The sequence below is a fragment of the Plectropomus leopardus genome, chromosome 7 (assembly GCF_008729295.1).
Source record: "Plectropomus leopardus isolate mb chromosome 7, YSFRI_Pleo_2.0, whole genome shotgun sequence".
Lineage (NCBI taxonomy): Eukaryota > Metazoa > Chordata > Actinopteri > Perciformes > Serranidae > Plectropomus > Plectropomus leopardus.
Window position 1 is genome coordinate 18,572,873 of NC_056469.1, and position 19,291 is coordinate 18,592,163.

The window sequence follows — 19,291 nt, forward strand, 5'->3', positions numbered from 1 at the left end:
GCGCCTTGTTACTGTAACAGCTATCTCTTGAACATCTCTGGATGTATAAGGCCATTTTGGGTAGTTGGCAAAGAAATGGGCAGGACTGCTTGAGCAAAGTCCAATCTAACACACTTTCTAGCACACTTCCCACAGATGCTCCGTCTGGGGAATCTGGAGGTCAGGTTGACACCTTTAGCACTTTGTCACTTTTTGCAGGTCATTCATGAGCAGTTTTTTCAGTGTGGCATGGCACATTGCCACACTCTTCCTGCTGGAGGGGAGGAGGCATCATGGAGGGCCACCAGCAGAACAATGCGTTTTAACGAGGTGAATATATTATTCACTTCACCTGTTAGTTGTTTTAACGTTTTGGCTGATCAGTGTAAGCCCTGTCAGGGGATTTTATCCATATTGCCCCACCCCTTCTCTCACATAAAGGCTAAATATTTGAAAATAATGATTAGGCATTTGAAAAATTCACATTATTTTACTTGAAAATATAAACAATTACAACAAAATATTGCATAAACTACTACATATTCATGCGTAATAAAAAGATGACGCAAAATAGGACTCACAATGGAAATATGAAGACCTGACAGAAAACTTGACTCCCTGCAGTGATGAAAGTAGCCGCCTCTTTGAGCACAACACAGATGTGACAATACAGTCCCAGTATGAGCAGAGGCCGTCCCTCTCCAGGTTTCTTTTCTTAATCTGTCACATCTCAGATTCAGTCAGAGTCCCCCTGCTCCACTCCTACCGCTCCCACCGCTCCAGCCAACTCGTCCTCACTGCCTCTGAGACGATCCCCTGGACACACAAACATTCACGGTTAAGGTCTTTTTCAGGTTGAGTGCACCGCTGACACTATGTAACAAAGCATGTCTGTTGTCCCATCAACATACAGTACACTCTGCAGGCAGGCTGCAGAGTAACTTGCAACACAGAGAAAAATACAGTAATAGTTAATACAGTCCACAGCCATATTTTCATTGACATCAAAATGTAGTTATGATGCTGTCTGAAATGGTGTGACTTGTGTCTTTATGTTTACATGCCATTACAAACTAACATATCAAACAGTTTACTGCTTGTTAAAATCTGTACTTTCGATTTGACACGTGAGAACAAGGGGAAAACCTTCACATTTGAACCTGTTTTGTGTTCTTCACCAGAGCTCATGCCTATTTTTAGAATGTGGATCACACATCAGTGGAGGAATCGCACCATTGATGTTATCAGATGGCTCCAATCCTCTGCGGAGTCTGGAAACCACAAAGCAATTAGCCTGATAATTCTCACCTAGCTCCGACATGCTTGTCACTGTGGTGTCAGGACGATTCAGCGATAAAACACAAGATGTGAAACGGGAAATACTAACGGATGAGCTCGGCGATGGCTCTCTGTGTTCTCCTCTCCAACTTCTCCAGTTTCTTTGCCACATCCCGCTTTAGATCCCTGTATCCAGAATCACAACAAAACAGACAATGACATCAACAAATGATCTTAAATGAAGATTTTATGCGCCATACAGGTTGGGAAATTATTTTCAAAAAAGTCTTACCAATCTGGTTTTCTTGGGGCGAGGTTGGCCAAATCCTGAGGAATGAAAACAGCTGAATATGGCAACTACAACAACTCTACAACAAACAAAAATCACATTTAGACAGAGAGGAGTACTCACCACTTCTTCAATGATGGGCTCTGGATTTGCTGCCTCTAACTGGTCTTTTACTTTATCCTCCACTGTAAACACAGAATATTTAACATCAGTCATAAATCACATGTGATAATAGCAGCAGGAGTCTGTGTGACTCAAGAAGCATGTGACATGACCTTCCTGGATACAATATAAACACAGTAGGATATTACCAGCACTCAACAGCAAGACAACATCAAAATAATCAGTGTTGTTAATAATTACAAGTTATTTTAAAAGATTTTGCACATAACCATATGAAAATATACAAGTGCAGCTCAACAGTTGGTTGAGCAATAGACAGAAATATTTTGGTAATTGTTTAAGTCATTTTTCTTGTTAAAATATTTTATGGTTCCAGCTTCTCTAATACAAGGACCTGCTGCTTTTTTAAAAATTAGTTTGATTTATTACATTTAATTTTTCGGCATTAAGTACTTTTACTTTTAATACTAAAATACATTTTCCTGATTCTACTTAAATACTTTTACTTAACACAGTATTACAAATGTTTTGTCACTGCTAGGTTTTTGATTTTCCTGTAACACCAGTACTAAACACTCTTCTGCTTCTGCTTAAGTTCTTTTCTTTACAGCCTTTCTGGTGGCACCTCTCCAATTATGTGGCATGTACCAGAGTGTTTGCACACCTGCCCTTGTATTGTTTTAGGGGTCGTTAACTATGCAAATAGGCTACTGTCTATCAAGCTGGATTCATCATTCAGCACACCTGGGTAAGAGCAGATTTGGATGGTTACGAACATTTGGGCATTTGGAGCTAACTTGACAGAAAAGTAGGGGAAAGTATGGAAGAAATCTGATAAAATACTGCTGCATGAGGCCCACTGTTTTTTATAGCTTGTTTCAGAGTTGTCACCTGATGCAGGTTTGGCTTTGGGCACCTGCCTCTCCTTTAGCTCTTCATCCTCTGGAGTGTAATTCCTCAGCTTCAGCTCTCTGAGGACAGAAATCATGATGCATTACCAGTCAGCAATGTTGTCACTCTTTATCCCACACTATGAGGACCCACCAGGAGGTGGCAGTGTAGCCAAATATATTCCCCCAGAGCATAAAAGACCATCTGCAAACCCTACACAGCTGCACATCTAATGTCTAGAGGAGGTCGGGTATAATGTCCCTCTTTATTCCTATGAACACGTCTGATTACCATGTTCCACCTGCTCCTGGGCACAGACTTGCAGAGAGCAGCAAACAGCTGAGGAATGCTTTCCTTGATGTTGAATTACGCAGTCTTTCATCACATCCCTGCACATAGGAATTCTTGGCAAGCTTAGCTGACATCTCTGCAGATTACACAGAAAGTCCGGAGGCAGAGGTAAACTATTGTCTGACCAGGAAAGTTATCAGCTGCTGTAAGCTTAACAAGGATTTGTGATGAGACTCGAGAGGGTACACCCTGATACATTCATCACACCCCTGCTGCCAGCAGACAGACCGATGCCTTGTATGGGTATGGGCAGGAATGCTAGTCATGTTCTGCCTTTGGCTGACTGAGGGCCACTCTTAGTTCACACATCTCTCTTTGTGTCTCCTCAGTCTCTTCTGAAGAGGAATTTGTCGTTCTATCCATCTCATCCTTAAACTGAATTCTCCTGCCGCTCATATTAAAGTCATTATGAAGAAATTATATAATGTGTTTTGTGTTTCTTTTAACATTTTCTTGCATTTATTTGACATGATCAAAGTCTCCTGAGTATTATAAATATGACATGAATCATAACATGAATGCTAAACAGAGGAAAACTACATCAAAGGTTGTTGAGAAAGTCCTAAAAAATGATTTAGAGATTACAAGGTCCAGATGCCCTGACAGCAAAGCACACCAGTTTTTTTTAGCTTGGAGTTTCCAGAAGTCATCTGTCCAAGACTAAATGCAGGATATTGTTTATTTCTCCTGTTATGTTGGGCTTTTTAACACGGGTGTGTATGGGCATTTACTTTGTAGCAAACTCAAGTGGCCACTTGAGCAACTGCAGTTTTAGGCATTTCTGTCTTGGCTTCTTTTTCATTCCCTAAGTTGCTTGCTATGAAGAGCAAAACTACTACATGCTTGCCATTATTCCATATTTTATACAATATTGATAGTACAGATGGGAAGACAGAGACTGAAAAATGTTCCAGCAAGAGCAGGACAAAAACAACAGGACGCACTGTAGATTAATTGTGTACATTTTCTGACTTCATAGTTTGACATCCTCCTTTTTTTTTAACCGTCTCTTAGTTTGATGCGTCCGAGCCTCTAAAGTGTGTTTACACATTTCCACTTCAAGCACACTGTGGCATCAAAGAGAGCCAGTGATAAATTCAGAGCACAGAGCTGAGTGTGGCTCTCTCAGTGTTTAGAGTGAACTTTGGCTGAGGACGAGGTGCAGCGGTGTTCACATTGTATTTACACAAATATCAAGCTACCTGCTCCATTCACCAGAGCAAAAATAACTTCAGACAACAATCAGCCTTTTCATCCGCACACAAGCCACAGAGATTGGTAAGTAATTAGTCATATCAACATTTTAGAGGCTTTTGAACATCCTTGAATCTATTTCCCTATTTGCAAGAACGTATGATTGAATCACCTTCTATCTTAGAGGCAAACAGCAGCCCTGTAACAAGAAAAGCTGCATGGTGAAGTTGGTGCCTTTTTGAAACAGGCTTGGAGGAATGTATGTTAACACACAGGGAGCTCAAAAAACTCTGTGGCCAAGTTCTGCTGTTTTCTTTGGCATCATTCATTTGAGAGGCAATAACTTTAGAACAAACATGTTGATAGTTGTGTTCTGTCATGCCTGGGTTTGGCAACTTGATCTCCCATGAAATTTTAATACCAATTAGAAGATGCATTACACTCACACCCTGCTACAAATATGTGTCTTGACTGAGCAAAGCACAGATTAAAAAAAAGCCCAGAGTACATTCAATACTGAACTTTTCTCCCCACTGACAAATGTCCAAGTTAAGCATTTCAACTCTGCAGCTATTTTCATCCTTGTGAGAGAGATCTGTCCTGTTGGACCGGAGGAAATACAGCGACACTCCCTCACTACAGTCATTAAATATAAACAATGGAAAAAAGGTCCTGTAGGACAGGAAAGATGGCTGCTCCTTCCTACCACGAACACACAAAGTTAAGTAAGCTGCAGGATATTTGAGCAGCTAATAGCACGAGGCTGTGATCCAGCCCAGTGTAAACACTGCATCTCATGACCTGCACTGAGACATGCACTGTGTTACAACAAGATGGTGTTCAGATAAAGGGCAGATAAATGCTCTGATGTGTACTTCTTTATCAGTTTTAGTTCCGTTTGCGTAGCTTAAATAAAAACAGCTAGAGGGGCAAGCATTAGTATTTTTAATGTGAAGAAATCATGATGTTTTTCAGAAACTATGAGTTAAAAACAAAAACAAGCAAATAGCAGCCATTTTTGTGCGCTGTGTAATGAACCAACCTGTGCTTTCCTTCAGTAGTCTCCTCTAGTGAAGCTTTTTTGTTCTCTGGCTCCCCGTCTTCCTGCTCACGCCCCTGTTAAAATATCATTAGACCATCATTAAAATGACTAAACTAACCACACATAAATGGGGAAACAAATGATGAAATAGGCAAGCAGAAATACAAAAATACAAAAAAAAAAAAAAAAAAAAAACAAGTGAAAAGTGATAACAAAGGATTTCTAACCACTCCCATCTTCCATTTTCCTGAGGAGGCTTCCTGTCCACCTGCTAGAACAATTCAGGGGACTGACTCATTCTTGAAGTGCAGTACAAAAGGAAAACAACCACCAGCTTCAGGAATGTCCACAGCCATTTCTCCAACACTGCTAGTCAAGCTAATATGCCTCTTCTAAACATAAGCTGAGTGAAACACATTCTCATCTAACTGCCAAAACAGTGGCCTGCACATTGAACAGGGTTTCCTGTTTCATTTCCAGAACTGGAAGATTGTCATAGCAGAGCAGCATAACTTTGTAATGTCTAAATGGTTCGACACAGACAGCAAGTCTACTGAGGAATCACTGAAACTCTGCTCTCAGTCCTGTATAATAAATAGGTCAAGAGCAAAGGTGTGTGTTAATCTGAAAGTTTGATTATACAGTAATCACGGGTAATATTAGCCCAGCATACAACGTCATCTGATAAGATTAAAACACACTTTAAATGTTACTGATCAGTGCGTGGTAGTTTCCATTGTTTTCTCTTCTGCCTATTGACGGAGGCTCCTCAACCTTCCACCTTGAGTCTCTTCTTAATTGCACACCAGGGCTGTGTACTCGTAAAATCTGGTGATATGAAACTTATCACGATATAGACGTTATAATTCAATATATTGTAATATACTGCGATACTGTAAGAGAGATGATATATTGGGATTTTTAAAATTTTAATTTTAGGAACTAGCGGTTCCCCCTTTAAGATTCTGCCTCACTGGTGCAAATCGTTGCATGTCAACTTGTATTTAAAAATTAATACAGTGTGCAAAAGAATCAATACTCTACCTCAAAACATGACATAATGATACTCAGGTGTATGGATATTTTCCTACAAACCTACTGCATACAGTGTCCAGTTTACGACTGTGTGGAATGAGAGGCTCTTTCTTTTGTGTTGATTGTTGGTTGAATTAAGCTTCATTGTTTCAACAATCCTCCTCCGTCAGTAATTCAGTGATTTGATAAAAGTAAATGGTTGTGAGAAATGTTGACTGCAGTGATGATGATTATTTTTCTCTCAGGACACAAACAGATAGAATCAGACTTGATTCATTCACACTTTGGCACTGGTGCAAAACTTATCACCTCTTCCATGATTTACTCTAATAAGTGAAACTATTTATTCAGCTTTAAAAATATTGTAGATGGTTGAGAGGTTGACAATTTTACACAATATGTTTGTGAAAGAAGTTTAGACACTGCCTATCAACTTTCTCTGATTATTTTTTTATTAATTTCCCAATTTCCACATTTAAAAAATGTCTCTCTGCGTTGCATTATATTCCAAGACCTTTATGAGCAGTGCAGGGTTGGACATAAGCACCAGCCACCAGTCAAATGCTGGCAAAATATGCAAGTGGCTCCAAGATATTTTTGAACCCTCTAGCCAAGGTGGTAGGTGGACCGAAAAAGTTAATATCCAACCCTGTACCAGCGGCAGCTCTGTTAATAAATACAGCTGATGTTTCAGTTCTACTTTTACCAGTCAGTCTTCAATCACAAGATCGGATTTGTGGATATACATCAAATCAGGTGTCTTGTTGAGATGCAAGTCTGAACATGTGACTTCTGTTTGATTATAGTGTTTCACAAAGGATGTATAAGCTAACTAATCGTGTTACTTTACTATAACTGACATGTAACGTTATACTAAGGTAAAAAATGACTAAACTTCCGACTGTACAAAACAGAGGGACATTTTATTAACTTGCCTGTTAATTAAAAGTAGAACTGACGCATCAGCTGTATTTATTAACAGGGCTGCCGCTGAGAAAAAATATACAAACAAGTTAGGTACGAAAAATAGCTGCACGGGAAAATCCGATAGATTATATCTAGAAAACACACAGGGGAAAAAATATTATCGAATTTACCTAAGTCTGAATTTAATATCTAAATTAACGAAACAAACCCACGATCAAACTGCTTTGCTAACCACATGAATATGCTAACGTTAGCTACAAGTTAACTCGGCTAATGTTACTTCACTAACAAACTGAAGCGCTTTCTACCGGCTTTGTTGCATTTATCAGAAAACAGACAACACTAAATGGGATACTTACATGAAGCTGTTTATCTCTTAGTGCTTTCAGCCTTTCTTTTCTCTTCAGGGCCTGCTCCTGCAGTGAACCAACATTTCGCTCCATGTTTACATCTACACGCCGCTCAATGCTCTCTGACATCCATTGACGGTCCTGACAGACTAAGGAACAACGATCGCCGAGCACATCGATTGCAGTGGTCATGTGCTATTGTTGTGTTTTGTTGACTACATTTTCGAAAATAACGTGTGGGGTTTATTAGATTTAAAGCATGTATAATTAAAGTAAGGATAATGAGCCATTTTAAACATTTTAAACACAAACCGAATTATGTTGGGGTGTTAAATGTAGGCTATTGGCACATGGAGAATAGGCCTACTTTAATTGATTTAACTTCCAGTACCTTAAATGCTAGTTCTTATGAACTATTAGCAGTCCTATACATTAAGGGAAATATACATAGGACACTGGCACACTGTCCTGCCTGTTGATGGTCACACTGTCATTTCATGGTTAGGAATGTAGGCCATCTCCATGGTAATACAGCTGCCTCGAGCTTCACTGTGCCCAACCTACTGATCAACAAGTGTATGACAACACAGACCAGGTTATGTTAAAGGTGCTAACAAGGTTAAAATATCATAACACTGATCAATCAATAAATTATCCATTTGTAATAGTGGTCCTTCAAGAATAATAAACTTCTGATACCTGTGTAGTCTACTGTAGCAGATAGGAAAAAAGTTGTCTACACTGTAAACTATCCACTTGGTACAGCAGGTACACCACTTGTCTAGAGAAAAAAATGCATTTTCACTGTGTTATTAGTTTACGATTTTAAGCAACAGACACTTACAAGGTGTTTTACACACAAAACATGCTTAAAATATTTTAAAAAGACATACAAATAACTCTTAAAATATGATGCTTTATGTTAGAGAGAAATCACCCAACAGCAACATAGTTGGTCCCATAAGTATGATTCCTCTTGCAAGAAATCTTTTTTTTTTTTTTTTTTTGGCTTTTTGTGCTTCATCATATCACAATAGGTTTTTTCTATTGCCAGACCAATGTTGACATCACCAGGACCATTTTAAACAACAACATTTTTTTTTTAAATTGTTTTAAAGTTGATGCATTTTCAAAAAATAAAACAAAGGCAAACCCCTTTTAAAGGGGGGATGAAAGGAGTTCTGAAAACAAGCACAATTATTTTGTCAATGATTTCCACTGCATGTAATTCCAGACTTTTACTGGAGTTACAGTTGAATATATCCCTGTATTTTACTTTGAGTAGACTTTGGACCAGTTGCAGGCTATTAATGTAGGTCCCTCAGTGTTTACAGGACTTTTGATTAATAGTCCTTATCAGGAAGCTGGTAAAATTAAGTGCAATTACTGTTTATTACAGCTCACTATGCACCAGGAACTATCATGAGGAGCCTTGTTGTTAGAGTCTTAAGTTCAGGTGTGTGTGTGTGTGTTTGTATGTCCCTTTATGTTATCACTACTGAATATTGCTTGCTGTGCAAAGTCCCAGCTTCCCCTTCAGTCTATAGAATTTGCAAAACAAAGTCATTTTATTGAGAAACCTATGGTTGTTAGCGCATGTGTGGTCATATAATCCACATAACCTGCCCAAATGCTGCACAATTTTATTTCAATATCAATATAAATATTTTATTTTTTCTTTCTGTCTTTTTTGATGATTGGCCTATATAAATAGGCCTTTGTTGTGTTAATGCACGTTGCCATACTTCAGCTTTCCTTTGTCAGTTAGTTAGAGCAGCCCTGGAGGGGGCTCGGCTGTGTGTTTATGTGTGTGTGTCTTTAAGAATACCAGCCTACCTGTGAGCATATGATCTACAGTCAACTCTTCACTGTATGTCTTGCCTTGTTAATAGTCAGACACTAGTTGCTGGTAATGTGCTGCTGCTCAGCACACATTAACACAGGAGCGTCCACCTCTGCTGGCTGAGTCCACATGGACAGCAGCACAGTCATTTCTCGGTCTTGATCGGGTGGCATCTGTCGCTTCCGTGGGAACTCTCTCCAATAGGAATCATACAGCAACAAGCTCGCTCTAAATGCGGACATGGGTGTTCCTCCTGACATGCATTTCCACGCATTTTTGCCCCTGGTTTTGTAATTTCGACAGCGACACTCTCACCGTCATCTTCTAATGCAATGCCGCTCTGGTAACTTTGCGCGTCGACACGGAGAGCACTTTTGCGTGGATTATTGTGCCCGGTGGATTTGCAGGAATGGTTCACAGGAGCGTGCCGCGTATTCCTGCCTTTAGGAAACAACTTCAAACAGCCCTGGCTTTGACCATGCTCACCACTTTCATGATTTATTAAAAAAAGGGAGATATGAGCAACCACAAAGGCGGCGGGATGGCATCGAAGGAAAGGCTGTACGAGCTGTGGATGTTATATTACACAAAGGTGAGTGCAAGTGCGGAAGACCTGACGGTGACACCTGTTGCAGCAGGTCCTCTGCCTGAAGTTTAAAGCCCGATAAACACACGATCATAGTGTGTGTGTGTGTGTGTGTGTAAGATCTGTACCGAAGTCACGCTGTGTATCTCTGTCGTTTGCTGTGAAACGGTTACATGAGGAAGTCGTTTATTTTTGCCTGTTTGTTCAGCAGCTGCTTATTTACCAAGTGGCGCAGGCTGCCCTGTGCATACTAGTAGTAGTAGAAGTAGTAAATCATGTTTTACCATATAACTATAACACTGAGGGAATTGGGTTATTGATAGCAGTTAGTGATGATGATATTTAACCCACTTATGAAGTGTATTTGATCTTGTACCTGCGATGCAGGTGTCACCGAGGCTACTTCCTGTTCCTGTTCCTCCGTGTCTCTCTTCCTCTGTTAAATATTTAAACCATAAAAGGGATTGTTATTTTTATTTGCCTGTTTCATTTTTAAGCAAAATACTCCCACTGATCATCAGAAACATATGATTTTAAACTCGGTGCCAGCAGCACAATGCCTTAGGGCAGAGTGATATGAAGAAAATAAAAAATCATGATAATATTGTAGGTAGGGTTGGCCATTGGTGCTTTCTTAAATATTTTTACACAATGAGATTTTACCATTTCAGAAAATATTGCTGTTTCATAAGTCTCCCTTTTGAAAATAACTAAAATAAAGGGGCAATTATCCACCCAGTCACATTTTCTTTTCAATATTGTATGCCTGCAATGTACACAGTATTAAAATCGTCAACTTTAATATCATGCTAAATCATAAAACCAGCATACCACTGCAACACTGCTAAGTGGGTAAAGTCAGATAATAGAACAGAATCAACAGTCTGATAAGTTTATAAAATTCCTTTACTGTGATGCAGCCTTTAAAACCAAAAAAAGACAACACAATATTACAATTTTCAAAACCTCAGACAATATCTAGTCTCATATCATGATATCGATATAATATTGACACATTGCCGTCCACTCTATTGTTCAAATATTATATAAGGAACAGTATTGGTGTGAAAGCTAATTTGGTAACATCTCAAATTGTGTGTCAAATTGTTTAGTGTGGTATTTTAGTCTCAGATGTTCCCCCCTGTGGGTGTGACTGCAGCTCATTCCTTAAGGCACAACATCTCTGCAATACCAATGAAAACAAATTAATAGTGCGAGGATGTTGCACAGGCTTTCATGTCATGTCTCCTCTTGAAGCAGAAAAGACAGTTTGGTTGTGAATAAATTACATATTACTATTTAATGTGTTTGCAATCTGCTTCCATGCCCGAGGACAGAGAGTTTGCATGCACTGTATGTTCACTGTGGGGCACAAAGACTGCTCTCTCATTATCACTGTGGATCTAAAGGGCAGGTTTCTTGAAAGGGATAAAGGCATATCATAGACAAGGACATTTTTGTATTACATATCTCGATTGAATGTCACTTTAATAAAGGGACTAATCCAAACCTAGGAAGTTAGGCACATGCTCAAAACAGGACAGAAGTCGAGACTGGAATAACTGCAAAAAATAAAATACTTCAAGTCCATCAGTCACACACCTCCTGCAGCATTTACTATCAAAGTAGTGATTGTGGTCACTAGAGTAGGCAAATCCGAGAGGAAATGTGTTTCTAATCCGTCCTGTTACTTTTCCTCTGGCCTTCTGCTGCATGTGCAACTTTCCTGGTTATGCCAGCAAGTTGTGGGCACTGCCACAAATAATCCATTGCTCGAGTCACTGGTGTGTGTGCATGTGTGTGTGTCTCTCTCTCTCTCTGTGTGTGTGTGTGTGTGTGTGTTGCCATTGAATCTGACTGTGACAGCTGTCTAGCATCTCTGTGTGCAAGACCACTCCTTTATTCAGATGCCTTTTGGCTCTCAGCTACTTCTCATCAGTTATCCTCAAGGCTAAAGGAACATTTATTATAGACCTCTCTCTTTTTTACCACCAGAGAATGACACACAGCTATCAGAGCTGTCTTGTAAGTTTTGCATGTGTGCAAAAGGCCTGCCCTTATTGACAAGCCGTGATGAAGGATTTAATTGAGGCCAGTATTTAACGCCACCACCTTATGTGACTCACAGGGACACAATAGGCTGCGGAAAGGCAGCAGAACCACTTCAGAGAACAATCACCTGCCTCTCCTATAGAAATCAACTTGATGTTTTTGTTGTCCGCCTGTTCAGTCAAGTTGACACAGACCATATCTTTTTTTTAACTTGACACATCCCATCTGCGACTCACAGCAGGCCTTGTTTTACGATTAACCACACATCAAGGAAAGTTTTGACTACTGAAAATGAAACAGGACAAGACATGTAAGCTCTGTTTAAGAGGCTTTTTGTTGGTGCTGCAAACAAGCTTTTACTTATAGTGGCAATATAGTGACACTCTGAGTCACAACAAACACACCCAGGCAGCTGTCTTTACACCCGATCTGACTTAAAGTCTGTAAATATTTCAGCTTGCGTGTCTCTGTTGATGAAAGGTTTTTTCCCAGACATATTCATACATTTGAATCAGATGTTTTTCAAGGTTTTTCTGCATTTATCAGCCTCTGTTTCTGAGCGAAATCCCAACAGCATCAGTGCATGTTTGCTCAAGTATTCAGCAAACTCATATTAGATTGTGAAACTTCACTGTATATAAAAAAGCTGCGATGAAGCCCAGCAGTTGATTCAAAATGTTTCAGTACATGCAGTATCTCAGCTATCGCTCTGTATTTGCAATAAAAAAGCAAAACGTGCTGAGGCTTGTCGGTGATAAAGGAGCTAAGCTTCCTTCGATTGTGCAAGAAATCACATAACACACCCTTTGTGAGATTTTCCGATCAGCTGAAGTTCAGGACTGAAAAGCTATTGTGATATAGAAGTGTCTTGTACTAAAGTTGGCCCAAAATGAGACATTTTCTTTATAAATGACCAGAATAACAGGAAACATAATTGATTATTTGCTATAGTGGAGACAGCAGTGCATGGATACATTATATCACCAGAGACAAACACTTACGTCATCACATCCATCTATAAACATCTGTATTGGCATTGTAAACACACAATGTTGCATCACCAAATGCCTCTCTGTTATCAGGTTTGTACAGTTTTTAGTGTGTTGACAGCATATTAGGCAAAACGATGCTTGGTGCACATCAAGACTCTCATACAAAGAGCAGAACATGCCTCTTTCATCTGCTGGATTTTAAAACCAGCTCACTGGCACAAATTCAGAGCTCTGTATCTCTGATCTGAGAATGCTTTTCAGACCATGCCTGACAGGTATGGACATACACGGAAGAGTGCGATCTAATCACAGAGGGGTAACTTGACTTGTCAGATCGTGTCTGATGAAAACCAGGAGGTATTGTTTTTGGAGGTACTCTAGAATTTTCCCTTAGTCAGACATCAGAATAAATGTATCGATCCCCAGGGGGAAATTGTGGCTTGTTACAGTTGCTCTGATGCCAGCATAGAGAAGTATATTAAGTCAAAAATATGTACAAGCACAAGTATGTGAAAAAATAAAAATACAGTAATAGTAATCAATTAGTACAATATGTAAATATTTAAATATTAAAAAATAAAGCATGCATGATTTGCTCAGAAAGTGTGTAAAGATATAAATGTAAAGAAATACAGTACCAGCACTAATATATGAATATTTAAATTACAATATGGATAATGTGCTGAGTATGTTAAGTGTGTAAAATATAAAAAGTGTGTACAATATAAAACTGTGCCTCATGCTACAATACCATAAATAAAACTAGTTTGTAAATGACCCTTAAAAAGGTAAATAAGATTAAACTAAAGTTGAATTTACTCCCTATTACCTCTTAATTTGAAAGTCCCGTTTCCTGTTGGGTGGAAACAGGTTACTAAGGCACGAACGTCTGAGGAAATGGAGGAAAACACCGAAATGTCTCTTCAGAAATTTCTAAATGTTGCTTAAATAAGCGCCAGGCTGAAGTGAGAGCAAGGTATGCTGTGGTTTTCTATTTTTTCATATGTTTTGGGGTATATGTTATTAACTGACATTGTGGTAAATTAGTAAGATTGAAGTGTATCGCTCGAGGACCGCGGTTTTTAGCCACAGCGCCACCCACCGAATTGGATGAACCACGGATTGCATTTTGTCATTAAAGAAGAAGATGGACATCAAATAAGTGAGTACTGGAAGTGAATTAAGTTTTATTTGTATGACATTATAAACAAGTCCGTTGTATTAAACTAGACAGGAAAGTTAACGTCGACTTGACGAAGTGTGCAATACGTTTGCCTAACGTTAGCTCAGTATAATAAGCTAACGACCGTTTGCTGCAACAGCGTTAGCCTGTTGCTTTAGCTAACTGTTTAATATCGTTACATGGACATTTCGGGGAAGACTCTCATTAGGCCTGTAGCCATATTGTGTCAGTTTCACTATCAACAGGTGGGGTTAATTATACAGCTGGCTGTGGTCACTCATAATTAACACCACCTGTGTATACTGGCTACTGACAATTGTCCTCGTCTTTCACTTTAAAATTCCTTTAAAATAATGTGAAAAAATATTTTAAAATTATAATATCATATAAAAGGAATTAAAAGTGTTAAAGTGTTTTATACTTAATTACCATTATTATGAACACAGCTGATTCTTTATGATTAATTAGCTACTATGTTATTGCAACAATTCTTTTACACATTATTTTAAAGGAATTTTAACATGTTGAGGTCTAATTGTGATTTTAGCCCAATAATTTCTTTAACGTGTGTGTTGTGAAATCATAGTGTAATTTGGCAAGCCCAACTAGGTGTCTTATTTTAATTGTTGACTTAAGGACTACTGTAATTAATTCTAGCCAACTTCAAAGAATGATAAAAGCATGTTGATATGATCCGTGTCTGTTAACTGAGGTAGCCTGTAGTCGCTTGTTTAATGCTCTTTGGTTTACCATTTTTATGTAATTTAAACAATCTTCAACTGCGCCAGCTGCCTCTTTACCCCACAATACATGTTCCCAGGTAGTGTCGAGGCATTTTGACATAGTTAATATATAATTTTTGATGAGACATTTGGCTTTTTTTTCACAGGTATTAAATACAGCACTGTAACTTATTCTGCAGACCTACTCTAAATATAATTACATGATTAATTCTGCCACGTTAATGTATAGCCCATATGAAGTGATTTCAGAGACACAAACTAAGCTTAATCCTTAATCTCTCTTTCTCTCTCTCAGGAGTCGTTGAGGCCCAATGGACTTGAGATTGGAGGATTGGAGATCATTTACTAGACTTATAACTTCTGTTGTTTTCTTGAATCTGTTTGTTCCTCAGTATTGTTAAATGTTTCTATAATTGCTTAATTTTGCTTATTGTTTTTGATATGTTTGCAATAAATATCCTTAATATGCCCCTGGAGTCAACCTTGTGTCTTGTCTTTTTCTAACTTTTGAAATATCTGGTTAAGATCTAGTCAAGTCAATTTTGTTTGGGCCTATGTCACACCAAATCATAACAGAAGTCTCGGTTGGCAGTCCAAGTCTTGGCAACCAAGGTAGATTGCAAGGCAAAGTAGTATTCGGATGGATTAAGTCTTTAAAACCATAAGTGTCTGGAAGAAAGTAGTATTTGGGTGGAACCAACTTTGAAAACTTTTTTTTAATGAATCAAAGTATTATTTGGGTGGAATCAACCTTTACAGTTATACATAATGAGTCACAAAGTATTATTTTGGTGGAATAAGCCTTCAAAACTATGAACAAAATGTATTTGGATGCATTGCTGTCTTGTTCTCACCTTTGTAATAATTCAAGTTGGTGGGTGGCGCTGTGGCAAAAAACTGCGTTCCTAGAACTGCAGTCCTGAAAGTGCAGCCTTCGCTACTGCAGGAATGTAGTATTGAAAATAGCTGCTGACAGACATCGGTAACTTTAACATCACCTCCCTACAACCTACGAACGACCTATAAAATAGTCAGTTCTCTATTTATTGTTTAGTTGTAGTTCAATAAAGTATGATTTCTTAAATATACCGATGCAGGTTAATTTTTTCAAAAAGCTTTACATCTCAACATGCAGCATTCAACCAGGACTGAAACAATTGGCCAGTTAATTAATTACTCATTTTACAGAAAATGAATTAATATTTTGACAGTCTAATTATCATTTAAGCAAAACAATCCCTACTTCTGGCATCTTAGCTGTGACAATATGTAAAAGTAATTTGATCATTTGTTTTGAACTGAAATCAGACAAAAGACATAAACCTGGACTGCTTGGAAGATTTTCTACCATTTTTAAGGAAACAAGTAAGCAGGAAATGCAAATTAGCAATGCAGTGAGAATGCCTTATTGTATACTGAGCTCATGTGGACAACACAGTGTCTCCTGCCTTGAGATAACTGACCCAAGAGGTGCAGAGGTAAACTACAGATGATTCTGGATGAAAGTTAGAAACGAATAAGCATCTTTGCCAACAGTCTAGCTGCAGTATGATGTCAGGCTGGCAGAGAAAATAGTGTGTGATTATCCTGTGATCATTAGCTTAAGAGACTGTTAGAGGGACTAATTAAAGCCTGTAGCGGTAGCAATGGACCACAGTGACAACCCAACTGCCACCCAGCCACACAGCTGTGAAACAGCCTTGTCTGCTTGCTCTTGAAGAAAGAACAGGTCACACTTCCTGGCTTTTGTCGCCACGCTGTCAGTCACCTACTATGTCTTTGTCTCAGTCAGTAATCATGCTATGATTCACGTCAATGTGAGAGATGCAACAACAACAGCCACCCCCGCAGCTGGCTATGAGCGTCCTATGAGCCCTGTGATTAAATTCCCTCGTGAGCCTCGATCTCCCCTGTTTACCAACAGAGAGGCCAACCAGGAAAATCAAAGTGCTCTTTGCTTTCACTTGTGCAGGAAGCTGAAGCAGAATGCCAAGCAGCAGAGAGCAGCACAGCTGCTTGGCCATGTGCAGAAAAACTGAGATAAACGACACAGTTTATTGGGGTTGGTACCTCATGGTTGGTTGGTAACATCTATTCTAATAGTGTCTTTATCAAACAAATCCTTGAGCTATTGCCCTGGGCAGTGCTGAGGGGAAAGAGGTTGAATGCAATGGATGTGTATTTCTTATTTCTGATCAATAGTAATTTTGTAAGGGATGATTTTTAGGTCAAGGATGCAGATATAAAGCAGGGCTCTACCAGGTGTCGTAATGTATTTCCCCTGCTTTTACTTCTTATCAGAAAACCAGATTCCACTTCCTATCTGTGATCTCATTTTCTATTATATGCTAAAAAGCTACCTGTTGCAGTTACACCCTGCAGCTCCAATGTAACTAAACAACACGCTAAAGCATCTGCGCTCGACAGGGAATTTAAAAAAATGATACTTCCTTTCCCATAAAACTAGAAAGCACAAGTTCCATTTAGTCATCCTCGGCATTAAAATGAAGGCTGTCATATCGTAGTGTTGTAAATTCCACCAACGTCACTTAATTAAACCCTATTATTGTGTGTCCTTGAACATTGTAAGTTCCAGTAGACAGAATTATATTTGATGACGAATCCTGTGCAGGATATCATCATTAACAACACTGGATGATTAAGTGTCATAAAAAAAATCTGTTATGATCCTGAGTGATGTTAGCAATGATTTAGCCATTCAGCTACAAAATATTTTATTGGAAAGTAATACAGAGCTGTAGGAGTGTTGCAAATATGTCTTGCCGTCCTTGCCTCTCCTAATCAAGTCTCAAATACCTGACTGTCCACATGTTGGAGGTACAAAACAATAGGTTACCTGATTAGCTTTCCTGTTTTCACAGAGTACATGCAGATATTTTATGCAGTGTGATTTACATCATTTCGTTAGTATTTTTTCAATAGGTTGCTAAATCAAGATTTTGTGTCTAATGGTTACAGTGACATGATATGGGTATGAACCAAGCTATCTCTAACTGAAAATACAGTATTCTTAATATGATGACACATTCTTTGTTTCAGCTTGTCACATTTTAGTTGGGGTGTAAGGAAATATCAATGAAGAGGAGCATTGGGATATTATGTTTTGTGACACTGTACCGATTTTCAAAAACTCTGTATCAATTTTTAATTGTTTACAACTAAAAGTTTGGCACAAACTTCCACTTTGACTCAGTGACGAACAGTTAGATTTTGGTGGTCAGAGGTAAAGGTCACTGTGACCTTGTCTACCCAATAACACCTTGAGGGAGGTTCCTTAAATTTGGCACAAATGTTCAAAGATACACTGATTTGAATTTTGTCGTCATTGGTCACAAGGTTACTGTGACCTCACAAACATGTTTTTAGCCAAAACTCCAGAATTAATTCGCTAATTCTGTCAACATTCACACAAATATCTATGATGATATTTTCAGTTCAAAAGGTCAAAGGTCAACTTCACTGTGACATCATAATGTTCTGCAAAAACACTTTTCTGGCCATTTCTCATCATCATATCTCAGGGACAGAAGGGAGATATTTGGTCAGATACTATTGGTGACACTAATCTTGAGAGATTTGTGCTGCCATGTTGAAGATGTGTGTGAAGCATCCATGATTTCACAGACATGGATGTTAACTGCAATCTGATTGGTTCTCAGAGGTATACAACTGCAAGGGTCTGTAATTCTAGTTTTTTAATACATATGGTGATGGTTTGTTCTGTATACTACAAGTTTTATAAAATTAGGTATAAAAAATTGCAGTAAATCCCCTTGCTTCCAGTATATATTGCAATATATTGAATTGTAACAGCTGTATCATGACACATATTGTATCACCAGATTATTGCCAATACACAACCCTACATTTTAGTCTGTGTGCTTTTATGCAGTGGCTCAGTCAGTGACATAATCCAAAAGAAAAAGTTGAATTCTAGTGCTTTTCCTGCAACATCTTTTTGTCGTGTTAAATTTAGAAAGTGAAAATGCAGAACTAGTGCTTCATTGTTGTGGGAAGATTAAAAAAAAAAAAAAATATCAAGGCCTCCCTCATATCTGCTCACAACTGTAGCAGAAGAGGTAAAATAGGAAGGGGTTTAACGAGGAGGCAGAGTTTCAAGGAAGTAAGCTTCGGTTAAAGTGACATGTCATTTCCTGGTTACTCATTTCGCATTTGGAGGACCAGAAAGCAGAGTCAGACGCTGGTCCTGGTTTAGGAGCGGTGTGTGCAGCTTGTGAGCTGCTCCTTGGATACTACACTGAAGGCTCACCTGAGACTAGGTTCGCAAGAACCTGGCACCCTGCTCAGCCACATACAATGAGAGATGGACTGGCTCATAAGTCAATGCCAGTTGGTAATGTACATTTAACATTAATGAAGTACTAGAAAAACTGTGGTAGTTTCCAGAGTTA

The 19,291-nt window shown here is 38.7% G+C and overlaps 2 protein-coding genes across 2 annotated transcripts in view; one reads left to right on the forward strand and one right to left on the reverse strand.

Moving 5' to 3' along the window:
• Positions 1-449: 449 nt before the first annotated feature.
• Positions 450-7,588, reverse strand: ccdc12 (coiled-coil domain containing 12). Its single transcript, XM_042490420.1, has 7 exons — positions 7,469-7,588; positions 5,148-5,221; positions 2,561-2,640; positions 1,670-1,731; positions 1,550-1,584; positions 1,367-1,443; positions 450-795 (listed from the first exon to the last, which is right to left on the reverse strand). Exons 1-7 carry the CDS (start codon positions 7,586-7,588, stop codon positions 716-718), a joined length of 528 nt encoding a protein of 175 aa, XP_042346354.1. The 3' UTR covers positions 450-715.
• A 1,770-nt stretch (positions 7,589-9,358) lies between these two features.
• The window catches only part of nbeal2 (neurobeachin-like 2), a 49,003-nt gene continuing 39,070 nt past the window's right edge, over positions 9,359-19,291 (forward strand). The window contains 1 exon segment of the mRNA XM_042490641.1: positions 9,359-9,894. Within this exon segment, the coding sequence (XP_042346575.1) occupies positions 9,820-9,894 (75 nt within the window). The 5' untranslated portion in view covers positions 9,359-9,819.